The 12597-nt window shown below is 61.5% G+C and overlaps 1 protein-coding gene across 2 annotated transcripts in view; it reads left to right on the top strand.

The window, feature by feature from the left end:
- The window catches only part of PHACTR3 (phosphatase and actin regulator 3), a 225847-nt gene that overhangs the window by 10845 nt on the left and 202405 nt on the right, over window positions 1-12597 (top strand). The window contains exon 1 of one of the 2 annotated variants that reach the window (XM_017337824.3): window positions 10676-11462. The exons of the other annotated variant lie outside the window; for it this stretch is intronic. Within the exon in view, the coding sequence (XP_017193313.3) occupies window positions 11348-11462 (115 nt within the window). The 5' untranslated portion in view covers window positions 10676-11347. Of the gene's footprint in view, window positions 1-10675; window positions 11463-12597 lie in introns of those variants that run through there. 2 annotated transcript variants of the gene reach the window in all.

Genomic DNA, 12597 nt, shown 5'->3' with positions numbered 1-12597 from the left:
ACAGAAGAGATGTCAAGGGCTCCAGGGTTTGCCCAAGGCCACAGCTGGGAGCTGAACCTGAGCACTCTGCGTGGCAGCCCCTGGGGTCTTAGCCAGTTTGCTATCCCGTCTCTTATAAGCCTTAATTTTTATTCTTTTTGTTCTGGAAAACATTTAGCAGCAGGCCAAAGCTCATTCTTAGTGGCTAATTTGGGGGCCCTTAAAAGATTCCTCAACTCTGGCTGTCCCTTTGAAGTGCGTGCCTTGGAAACAAAAAGTGGCAGTAAAGAGCCCTCCTGTGTAGGTGGGACCCACGTGCCCTGCAGGTGGGACCCGTGTGCCCTTAGGTGGGATTCTGTGTGTCTGGCAGGTGGGACCCGTGTGCCCTTAGGTGGGATTCTGTGTGTCTGGCAGGTGGAATTGTTTGTGCCCAGCATGTGGGACCCGTGTGCCCTGCAGGTGGGACCCGTGTGCCCTGCAGGTGGGATTCCGTGTGCCCTGCTGATGGGGTTCTGTGTGTCTGGCAGGTGGGACCCATGTGCCCTGCAGGTGGGACCCATGTGCCCTGCAGGTGGGACCCGTGTGCCCTGCAGGTGGGATTCCGTGTGCCCTGCTGATGGGATTCTGTGTGTCTGGCAGGTGGGACCCATGTGCCCTGCAGGTAGGATCCTGTGTGCCCTGCAGGTGAGCAGTGGGCAGATCTACCCACCCAGCTCCATCTGATTTGTTCCATTGGCTCAGGTCCAGGTTGCTGTCAGACGTGACTGTGTCCCTCTTCTGCCCCAACAGGGCAGGAGTGTGGGGCACCCAGAGGTGGCAGAAGGCCCTGAGGGCTGGGCAGGTGCGAGCAGCCCCCTGCCCCCCACCGTCCCTGTGTGACCTTTGCCCTCGACCCCCCCCCCAGCCTCGCTTCCCCCACCCCGTGGAGGCTGAGGCAGGACTGGGATCCCCGCTCTGCAGGAGTAACCGGTGCGGCGTGGGCATCCGTTTTCTGTTGCAGCCGGAACTCTGCAGCGGGAGCAGCGGCTCCGCCCCACGCCGCCCTGCGCACTCCTTCCCACCCAGCTTCCTGCCGCGTCAGGCTACGTTCCTGCCAGGGTCTTAGCCCTGGTGAAGGCCTGGGGCTGCGCCCCTGCTCCAGCTCTGGGCAGAATCGCGCCTGCGTGGAACTTGGGCCATCCTGGCTGAGAGCAGAGGGCCCACTTTGCCTGCTGGCTGCTGGGCCCTTCTCGCCATTAGCTCCCCCTCCCCCTCTCCCCTACCACCCCCTGCCCCGCCCTGTCTCCCCTCTGCTTCCTCTCCTGGGATTACATTGGGCCTGGGATCATCCCGGATAATCTCCCTGCCTTGGGTCTGCTGATAATGACCCTAATTCCAGCTCAGAGACCTTCCCAGCTGTGTCCAGATGAGCGCTGGGTCAGGCAGCCTGGGGTCAGGAGCCCTGGGGGCAGCGGTAGGAGCTGCTGTGGACTTGTGGGGAGCTGCCTGCCCCAGGAATCCCAGCACTGAACAAGCGGCACCAACCTGTGGAGCGGCTCAGCCTGTGGGTCCTGGTGCTGGCCCTGCGTGGGACACGTGCCGTCGCCGCCGTCTGTGCTACAGGGTGCCTCCAACTGAGAGCTGAGTGCCGTTAGACTCTCCTGGTTCCACCACGGCCATGTCAGGCCCGGCCATGCATCTCCCTCCCTGGCCCCCATCTTCTGCCCTCCTTGCCTCCCTCTGCTTTGTTCTATACCTCGTGGACCCGGGAACTTCTGGGAGAAGCTAAATGCACCCTTGTCTCGAGACTGGTCATTCCTCCGTCCTCCAGGAGACATCCGCTCTCCACCCGTGCCTGGCTCACCAGGCCCTTTGAGCTCCTGGGCGTGCACCCCGCAACCCCAGCACCGCACCCCAGCCCCTGGGCAGCTCCTCTCACTCGGCCTTGGCTCCTGCTGTTGTGGGGAACACTCACCACCCCCACATCGGGCCTGGACGGTGGGCTCGGCAAATACTCACTGTGTGATGGACAAATGAATCAGTGAGGGAGCGAATGGAGCAGCCCAGCCGAATGATCCCTGTGCTGGGGGGGGGGGGCGTTCCCCGAGCCCCGAGGGGTCCGGGCCTTCACCTTCCTGGATGAAAGGAAGGGAGCTATCACCGCTTTGCTCCATGACCCCGGTCCCCGTGGGGAGCTGAGCCCACGCGTGGGGTGCTATGCCTCTCCTCCCTCTTGGGGAGATCCCCCCAGAGCCCACCCCTAAGTCTGGGGTCTCCCATTCGTGCCGCAATTGTGCGGATTCACAGGTCTCTCCCAGCAGCGAGCCCACAGGCTGCGCTGGGAAGTGCCAGGGCCACCCCTCGTGCACCCCACAGTTGCTGGACCCACACAGCCTCTGCTTCCCACAGAAATGAGTGTCACTCCCCCCGTGAGCCACGGGAAACCCTTGCCCTGGAGGGAGGCTGGCGAGGGGTGCAGTCGCCGTCTGCGGTGGGCCCTGCCGGCACCCGGCGCCTGCGAGACGTGGCGATGGTCTCCACCTGTCTGCAGGTGGCTTCTGCAATGGTCGTCCTTGCGGCCACTACAGAGCTTAGCACCTGTTTTTAAAGAACGATGAAGCTGGAGCCGTGGGTTTCCTGTAATCCATAGATCCGACGGAGGCTGTGTCTGTGTCGAGTCCTTGGTCTGTGTCTGTGATGGGCTGTGGGTGACGTAAGTCCAAGCTCTGGGACAACAAGCCGGCCCTGCACCCTCCCCTGGGATGGCAAATGCATCTCTCAAGTGCGTGGATCCAGTGAACACCTTAGCATGTGCTGGGTTTGCGGGAGCAGAATGTGTCTGGGTGACAGAGACCTTGATGTGAGTGCGAGTTACCCACTTTTGGAAGTTCCCTGTTGGGTGGTTGTTTGTGGTACAGCTGGTTAAGCCATAGCCTGTGACACCAGCATCCCATATGGGCGTCAGTTCTAGTCCCGGCTGCTCCACTTCTGATCCAGCTCCCTGCTAATGGCCTGGGAAATCAGTGGAAGATGGCCCAGGTGCTTGGGATCCTGTATCCAGGTGGGAGACCTGGAGGAGGCTCCTGGCTTTGGCCTGGCCCTGTGCTGGCTGTTGAGGCCATCTTGGGAGTGAACCAATGGATGGAAGATCTCTCTCTTTCTCCTTCCCTCTCTCCCTCTTCTCCCCTCCCTTTCCCTCTCCCTCCCCCCTCTCTCTCCCTCTCCTTCCCCCCCTCTCTCTCCCTCTTCCCCCTTCTCTGTCCCTCTCCCTCCCTCTCCCCCTCTCTCTCTCCCTCTCCTTCTCTCTCTCCCTCTCTCTTTCTCTCTCCCCTTCTCTCTCTCCCTCTTCCCCCCTCTCTCCCTCTGCCTCCCTGTCCCTCTCCCTCCCTCTCCATCTCTCTCCCTCCCTCTCCTTCTCTCTCTTCCTCTCTCTCTCCCCCTTCCCTCTTTCCCTCCCCCCCCCCTCTATATATATATATACACAGAGATCTGAGAACAGTGTCTGGCCCACAGTAGGAGCGAAGCCTTAAGTTCAAGGAAACCCACCCAACAGAGGCGTCAGCTGTGGGGTGAGAGCTCCCTTGGATGAGATGGGGAGTCAGGTGCGAGGCCTCCCTCCTCCACCGTTGACATCTCCTCCTCCAGGTGTGACTCCAGGGTTACAGCATGGCTGCTGCGGCTGGAGACCCGCAGGCACCCCGAGGCAGGAGGCAGGAGCACACCTCCCTGTGAGGAGATGAGACCGATGCCTTTTCTGAGAGTGGCTCCCTCTCTGTGCTGCAGTCTTTCCTGGGGACCCTGAAGCCGGCCGCTCCCCCTTGCTGGCTGGAAACAGGGTACCCGCTAGCATCAGGGAGTGCCTGGTGTGGAAGGAAAGGACCCTTGGAGGTTGTAGCCTCGCGATGACCGTGCACAGACCCACGGGCAGGTGCCATCCCCAGCCTCCCTCTGCACCTGCTCTGCTCTGCCTGTCTTCTGTCTTCCCAGCCACGTGGAGGTGCTGGGGACAGGGTGGGGGCACACAGGCCAGCAGCCTTGTGGCAAAGAACCTGGGCTACTGCTGGCAGCTGATGCACACTGGGACTTCCCTGTGCTGTGCCCAACACCCAGGCCCTTGGCGTGGACTCTCCCCACCTGTCACTCACACTGAGGGGTAGTGCAGGAGCCCAGGGCCTCCCAGTTACAAAGTGCCAGAACCTGAGCTTGCACCCAGGTCCTTGATTCCTGCTCAGCAGGGTTCTCTAGACAGCCTGAGGGTGAACTCACCCGCCCAGGGAGTCTTAGAGGCACAGCGCTAGGTAGAGACCCCACCACCAGGCTCAGTCTTAGGTCAAAGGAGTGCTCCGGAGGCGACCTCCCATGGGTGCAATTTCTCCTGCTGGCCAGCAGAGGGCAGGGCTGCCCTCCTCGCCGCGCCTGGTTCTCCGGGGGAAGGTGGCTGTGTCTTCCCCTGGCCTGGGTCCCCGAATCCTGCACCGGCCTCTGCCCTCTCGCCGCGGTTCCCCAGGAGTTTGAGCAGAGCTTTCGAAGCAGCGGACATGTGCTGGTTTGGTTTTGTTCATGTTAAGGTGATGATGTCCTGAGGCCCTGAAGAACAAACGTGAACTAAAATGTTGGTGCGTGAGTGGGCGTGGGTGAATGTGAAGGAGTATATGTGCCTGCACACATGATGTGTGTGCACACACGAAGGACTGTGCATATGTGTGCATGTGTGAATGAACACGTGTTGCTTATGTGTGTGACAACATTCACTGTGTGTGCATATGTGCGTGAGCGTTCATGTGTGGATGAGTGTGTGTGTGTGGGCACGAGTGCATGCATGTGTACATGTGTGCATGCATGCATGGGTGTGCATGGGTGAGCACTGCCTGTGTGCACACATACGGGTGCATGAATGGTTGTGCATGTGTGTGAATGAGTGTTTGTGCCTGTACGGTGCAATGCATGTGTGAGCATGTGCGCTGTGACTGCCTGGGTGCATACATGTATGTAAGTGTGCGTGTGTGTGCACATGTGTGTGCGTGAGTGTGAGCAGGCGTGTGGGTACTGAATGAGCGTGTGAGCGTGCGTGCATGGGTGTGAGTGCATGCGTGCAGATGGCCCCCTCGCTCCCTACAAACCCTGGGGCCGACGTGGCCCACAGAGAACAGGGCCTCTCTCCAGAGCAGTGGGGGGACCAGACTCCGCCACGCGCGTCCGGTGTTTATTTTCTGTCTGCCCCAGAGCGGAGGCCGCAGCAGCTGGGGTCCCGGCTCCGTCAGCTCGCGGCGATGCCTTCGGGGGTGCCGGGGCCCACGGGAGGGAACGGCAGAGCTGCGGCGACCGTCTTTGTGCCTGCACGGTGTCGCCTGTGTTGGTGGTAGCGCCAGTCGTGATCTGGCCCGGGTCCTCTGGAGGCTTCCACGTGTGTTTGCTGGGAAGGGGGCACCCTGCCCTGAAGCCCCCGGGGTGGGTGTCAGCAGGGCCATGGGCAGTGTTGGCTCCGCGCTTGTCACTCGAGGCCTGGAATGGCCATCATGGAGGGGCAGGGCAGGTGTGACTGTACCCATCCCACAGACGAGGAAGCAGAGGCCCCGGCAGCTGGGCTGTGTGGGTGGCAGGGGGTACTGAGGGGCTTCTCCTCTCTGCACGTGCGTTGTCTGGCAGCTCCTCCTCTTCCCACACCTCCCGCTCTCCCCACCCCGCAGGGGTGCTGGTTACCTTGCCACCAGCCCCAGGGTGGTTAGTCAGCACAAAACCGAAAACCTGGAGTCACCTCGGCCCCGCTTCCCCCTCACTCCCGGCTGGTCCGTCACAGGCCACCTCCCGCAGGCCCCAGATGCCGCTGGCTCACTGCCTCCGCCTCCCCTGGCCTGGCCTGGGCCGTGGCCGCCTCCTGCCTCTCTCTGCTTCCCCCGGTGTCCCCGGAGGCCTGCTCCAGTGGCAGCTGGAGGACCCCTTGGAGACTCCCTCCTGTGGCTTCCACTGGCCTGGGGCCAAGAGCCAGACTCTGTTGAGGACCAAGGACACCGCGTGGCTGGTCCTGCTGTCTTGGCTACAGGTCCTGCCACGAACCCACGCCCCAGCCTCTTGCAGGGTCTCGGGAGCCCTGTGCTGCCTGCATCTCCGGCCTCTGCCCCGACCGTCCCCTCCCTCCCTGTCCACCTGGTCCCCATTCACCTGCCATGTATTTCCGGAACATTCCTCCCTCCCATCAGGCCCCCTGCTCCAGGGGAGGCAGCCTGCACTCTGCACTCTTGCAGATCGATTGATCGATTGATTGCTCAGTAATCCTGTCCTCCGCTACCCCCTGAGCTGTACCCTAGGCCAGTCGTATCTGGTTCACTGTGATGTTTCTGGCCAATTGCAGGACGATGCTCAAGAAGTACTGGGGTGGGGGTGGGGGTGGCCGGGAATCTGTGGCTTCAGGAGAGACGGAAACCAGTTTGTGGAGCAGGAGTGAAGAAACCCGCGTCTCACGTCTGAGTGCCTGGATTCCATTCCTGGCTCCAGCCTCCTGCAGTGTAGACTCTGGGAGGCAGTGGTGATGGCTCAGATAACTGGGTTCCTGCCACACAGCCTGGAAGACCCGCACTGAGTACTTGGCTCCTGGCGCAGCCCAGGCTGTTGGGGGTGTTTGGGAGTGAACCAGTAGCTGGAACTTCCCTTTCTGTAATAAATAAACAAGAAAATAAACAAACAATAAATAAAATGAATAAAGCCCGTGTTGGAGCTGTGAGTGGGCAGGACTGGTACGGGGCAACCCTCGACTGGCCACGCCCTGGTGACAAGGGACAGCCTCTCCATGTCCTTGTGGGCCTGCGTGTGAGCGGGCCTGTGTGCGCCCTGCTGCCCGGGTTCACCTCGCTGTGCCCCCCTCCCCGACAGCAGTGTCGGGACCCTCGGGACTGCTTGAGCTGAAATGTCTCTGGGACTTCTGGTTCCTGGGTGAGTTTCCACCCGAATCCGAGCCCGCGCAGACACGGGCAGGTCCTCAGTTTGAGGCAGTGGGGAGCCTGGGTATCCTCCAAACGCATAGCTTGGCCTTGGGGTCTTGACACACTCCTGGGTATTTAAAATATATCATTTTTTGGGAAATTTGCATAATGTAAAGCTTACCCATTTAAGACACACAATTCAGGGTCTGTCAGTGTATTTACAGAATTGGGCAATATCATCAGAATCTACTTTTAGACATTTCTCACCCCAAAGAGACACCCGGTCTTCACTCCAGCCCCACCTCCTGGGCCCCCACCCGTCGGCTCTCTGATTCCAGGGACAGCACATGGGGTCCTGCGCTGAGTGGCCTCTGTGAGTGGCCCTGTCCCTGGTATCACGTTTCTGAGCTCTGTCCACAGCCCCTGCCACTGCTTTGCCCCTTTGCACGTCTGAGACCCGGATGTCAGGTGATGGACATTTGGGTTCTTGTCACTTGGGGCTGTTGTGAAGGCTGGGTGGTTCCCACGGGGTCCTGAGAGTGGGCTTCCAGATCCTGGCCAGGCGTCTTGGTGAGGAGGGACCGGCAGTGACCCTCACAAAGACCCCTTGAGGCTCTTGTGGGCTGGGAGCTCCAGGCTGGTGCTGCCCAGACCCGGGCCTGATCCCTGAGGGCTCAGCCTGGCCACCCAGAGATGACCGCCTGGGATGCTTGGTCACCTGGGGACTTCACTGTTTCCTGTTGATCACGGGATGGAGGCTTGCCAATATTTTTTTAAAGATTCATTTATTTATTTGAAAGGCAGTTAAAGAGAGAGAAAGAGACAGATACAGAGACAGAGAGAGAGGTCTTCCATCTGCTGTTTTACTCCCCAAATGACCACAATGGCCAGGGCTGGGCTGATCCCAGGCCAGAAGCCAGGAACTTCTTCCAGGTCTCCCATGTGGGTGCAGGGGCCCAAGGACTTGGGCCATTTTCCACTGCTTTCCCAGGCACATTATCAGGGAGCTGGACTGGAAGTGGAGCAGCTGGGACTTGAACCCATTCCCATATGGGGTGCCAGCACTGCAGGTGGCGGCTTTACCCACTAGCCACAGCGCCGGCACCACCACTAATTATTATTAAATTAATAACTTTATATGGGATGTCTTGAAGCCAAAGAATACGACAACAAATAGCTCTATGCTTAGCCAGCTTTAAGAAACCACAACAATCCGCTAAAATGTATTTCGTGAGAAAAAAACTTGTGACTCTTGCTTCCTGCCACCCACGCAGGTGTTCGTCCCCTTCGCCCCTGCTTGCTGCCTGCCTGTCTGGACTCCCCTCTCACCCTGTGCCCTTTTGGACAAAGAGAAGCCAGCTCAGGGCCAGAGTGGGCTCGGGCGGCGGCACAGGTTTAGACAGGGACCCTTCCTGATGGTGCCACCTGAGCTGTGTTTCCATCCACTCCAGTGATGGCCTCCTTAAAAGTGCACTTAAGTGGCCGGCACCGCGGCTTACTAGGCTAATCCTCCCTCCACCTGCGGTGCTGGCACTCGGGGTTCTAGTCCTGGTCAGGGCGCCAGATTCTGTCCCGGCTGCTCCTCTTCCAGTCCAGCTCTCGGATGTGGCCCGGGAGGGCAGTGGAGGATGGCCCAAGTGCTTGGGTCCTGCATCCCATGGGAGACCAGGAGGATGCACCTGGCTCCTGGCTTCGGATCGGCGCAGCACGCCAGCCATAGCAACCATTTGGGGAGTGAACCAACAGAAGGAAGACCTTTCTCTCTCTCTCTCTCTCTAACTCTACCTGTCAAAAAAAAAAAAAAAAAGTGCACTTAAGTGCAAAGAGTTGATTTAAAGAAAATCAACTGCAGGCCAGGCCATGTTAGACCTTGGAAAGGCTGGAGGGCCATGGGGGTGGTGGTAGGGCGGCGGAGGCCCCATGCTCTCTCCTGCTGCCCACGGCCCTGGCCGCCCAGCTCCCCACCAGTCCCTCTCTGTATCTGCACAGCCGGGCCAGCTGTGGCTTCTGCATCCGGCCTGGACCACCTCAGGGGCTCGGGAGGGACTCCTGGTGTGGCTGGGGCAGAGGTTCCCAAGCCCGCCTGGGGGCCAGCATTCAGCAAGGGTGCAGGGTCCAGCTGGGGTGACCTGGGCCAGCTGCACTCGCCTCTCAAGCTGGGACTGCAGTTGCTCTGGCTCCTGGGCAGCTGTGAGGGAGGAGTGATGGTGCAGTGTAGCCCTGGGCCACGTCCACACCTGGCACATCATCACCCAGCACATTTGTTGTTGGCAAAGATTTATGTGTGTGTGACAGGCAGAGTGAACACACACACACACATACACACTCACACACTCACACCCAGAGAGAGAGCCACAGCAGCCAGGGCTTGGCCAGGCTGAAGCCAGGAGCCCAGAAATCCATCCGCGTGTCCCATGTGGGGGCAGGGGCCCGAGCACTTGGACCATCTTCCGCTGCTTTCCTAGGTGCATCGGCAGAGAGCTGGAATGGAAGTGGGGCAGTGGGACTTGAACTTGAACGTCTGGTGTGGGATGCCACGGTTCTAAGTAGGAACTTAACTGGCAGTGCTGGACCACAGTGCCGGCCTCCAGCCAGCACACTGTATGTGGATGGAAAGCATCGAGTCCCCATTTTCCTCCTGTTTCCTAGTGCGACCGGCCAGTGCCATTATGTGTCTGTCTGGGCATTTGTTCGTTTATTGGCAGCTTCCTCTCGCCATCTTCCTGGAAGACCCCCGGGGTGGGGCTGGGGAGGGGGTGATTCTGTGATTGTTCACGCGTCCCCAGTGCCTGGGGTGCTGCTCAGCGCGTGCTAGACTCTGAGAACATTTACAAAGAAAATTCATTTATTTGAGAGGCAGAGACAGAGAGAGAGGGAACTCCAGGGATGGGTTGGCTCCCCCAATCTCCGCAGTGCCAGGGCGGGCCCAGGGCTGAAGCCAGGAGCTGGGGACTCGATGCAGGAGCCCAGGTACTCCCGGGGTCTGTGTTAGTAAGGGCTGGATCAGGAGCTGGGGCTGGGGCTTGCACCCAGGCGCCCCAATATAGGACGGCGGCATCTTAATGCTAGGCCGAGCGCCCGCCCCTCTGTGAGTGTGTGAAGGAAGGAAGGTCGAAGGAATCCTTTCTCTGGACTGACAGGTGCCGCTGGCAGGCCTGGCTAGGAGCCGAAAGCTTTGCACGCAGACGGCGTCACTGTACTCTCTCATGGCTCACTCTTCACCCGCTGACCCTGTAAAAGCAGCCCCCCGGGCAGCCGGCTTCTCCCAGTCTGCAGAGGGGGCCAAGCAGCACTGCCCATGGGTTGCCCGAGGGGCTGAGATGGGAGCAGCCCCTCCCCCAGTGTCCCTGTTCAAGTGGCACCTGTGCCCTCACGCAGTGCCGGCCCCCACGGCCTCTTTGTGCCTTGCCGCCTCCACCTCAAACCCAGAAAACGGCCCATCAGCACCTGGGACACCTCTGGGAGTGGCTGCTCCAGGGGACGTCACCAAAGTGCGCCTCAGGGAGCCTCCCTGGAAGGCACCTGCGCCCTCCTGCCTCTCCCCGCAGGGCCCATGGCGGTGGGCGGTGGGGGCGAGGGTGCCCCGCAGGCCGGGCCAGGCCCTGTGGGGATGCAGCCTGGGACCGCGCCCCTGCCGTGGTGGGCGGCGCCCGGATCCCCTCGGGCCTTAGAGTGCCCGGGAAAGGAAGGGCTGCTGGGCCGGCCTGGCAGCCCGCAGCGCCTGAGCAGATTCGCCGGCGAGGAAGGCGCGGCCCTCGGGGTCCCCGCCCCTCCGGCTGGGATGGGAGGAGGGCGCCGGTAGGCTTCCAGGGTTTCCGAGTGCGGTGCGTGGGGGTGGCAGTGGGCGGCTCAGAGCCCAGGGTCCGGCCCGGCCCCGTGCCGCCCCGCGGCGAGCAGTCCAGGTGCCCGGGACCCGCCCCACCGCGCGCACCCCTTCTCCCCTCCCTGTGACGTCATGCCCCTCGCGCGGCATGATGGGAGAATCCTAATGTTTTCCAACAGATGCTCCAAGAGCCGCTTTCAGATTAAAGCAATTGCGAGAGCAAAGATTCTGCTTTTTTTTCCTCTTTTTTTCCCCGGGGGGTGGGGGGTGGGGTGGGGGGAGGGAGCGCCCTCGACATTCCTGGACATCACCCCTTGCCCCAAGCGCGCAATAAACACTGACAAGAAAAGTTTTTATTTCCTGGTTCAACTTTTATTTCCTGGAATATAGACTGAAGAATGGGAATAAACACGAATAAATAAAGCGAGGCCGCGCACGCCGGGATGCGCCTGGCTGCGGCCGACGGAGCCATTGTCTGCCCGCGCTGAAGCCGCCGGCGCCTCCTGCTCCTTCCCTTCTTGCCCCTTTTTTCTTTTTCTTTTCTTTCTTTTTTTTTAAACGCCCCCTTCAGCCCCCTCGCCGGTGACCTTGGGCGCCTCGGATGCTCTGATTCCAGCGGCACCTTCCAACTTGCCCCCGCGCCGGGCCCATGGCCGCGTCGGAGGACCGGAGCGGCTGCCTTGTGTCGCGGGGCCGCTCGCAGAGCGACCCCAGCGTCCTCACGGAGTCCTCGGCCACCTCGGCGGACGCCGGGGAGAACCCAGGTAACGGGCCGGGCGGGGCGCCGGGGCGGGGTGGGGGAGTGCGAGGCAGGTGGCGCCGGGAGCAGGTCCCCCGCGCGGCTCCGCGCCCTGCCTGCCTTTGGGGAGCCTCGGCGGCGCCCCGGCGCGCGGTGCCCATCCCCAGGATCGCGGGGCTCGGGCGCCGCGGAGCCCTTTGTCCAGACAGGAGCCCATTTCCCAGCGCGAGCCCCGCGCTCCGCAGTCCGCGCTGCTCGCCGGCTGGCGGGCACCGCCATCCCCTTGGAGAGGGGCTTCCCTTCCTCGGGGGCGGCCGGCGGGGGCCGGGGGGCAACCCCTCGATCCCGTGGCCGCCTCCGCCCGGCGCTGGCTCTGAGCTCTGCCCTCCCTCCCGCGCCCCGGCTGTGGCGGCCCGGGCGTGGGCATCCCGCCCGGCAGGGCAGCGCTGGGCTCTCGCGGCCGCCGCGCGGAGGGCTTCCGCTGGGGGCCGGACTCCGGCGGGGCCTGGCGTACCTGGGCGCGCCCGCCTCCGCGGACAGGTGTGGGGCGGCGAAGGGCGTGCGCCAGGACAGACGCGCTGGACGCGGTCCACGCCGCCACCCCCGCGGCAGTGAGAGATTGTTTAGGTGGTAAACCCGTCACAAAGGCGCCTATGAGGCTTGATTGATTACTTTCCAGAGAGGAAGAAAGGCCCTAATGAACAGGAGGGGGTGGGCTATGCGCGCCCCGTTGCCATGGAGACGCAGGAAGCAAAGTGATCATTAAAACCTCTCTCAGCAGAAGGCAATTTTCACTTCACAGGGCGAAGTCTGGGCTTCTCCGACGTGGGGTTCGAAAAAAGCATCAAAGCCTGTGTTTTGGTGTCAAGGCTCGGCGCTGCTTGGGGCGTGGGGTTTGGGTCACAGTTGCCTTTTCCTGCCTTCGTCCTGGTGAAGATCAGCCAGGGCAGGCTGGCACTGTCCTGCCCTGGCCGCGTCCCAGCCTCCCTAACTGCACAGACACGGCCCCTGGACTGGAGGCAGCGGGGCTCCCGTGTCAGGTGTTAGCGATCAGGACTTCCCAGACTTCTTTGTCAGGGTTGTGGACTCGGGGAAGGTGCACTGGGAGGCCAGCCCTGGCTTTTCTGCGTGTGGGAGGGCGAGCTGGTTCCCTGGGAGTT

Source organism: Oryctolagus cuniculus, chromosome 11, assembly GCF_964237555.1.
Source record: "Oryctolagus cuniculus chromosome 11, mOryCun1.1, whole genome shotgun sequence".
NCBI classification, from domain to species: domain Eukaryota; kingdom Metazoa; phylum Chordata; class Mammalia; order Lagomorpha; family Leporidae; genus Oryctolagus; species Oryctolagus cuniculus.
Note: the sequence above shows the minus strand (reverse complement) of the source record. Positions and strands in the feature narration are given on the sequence as shown.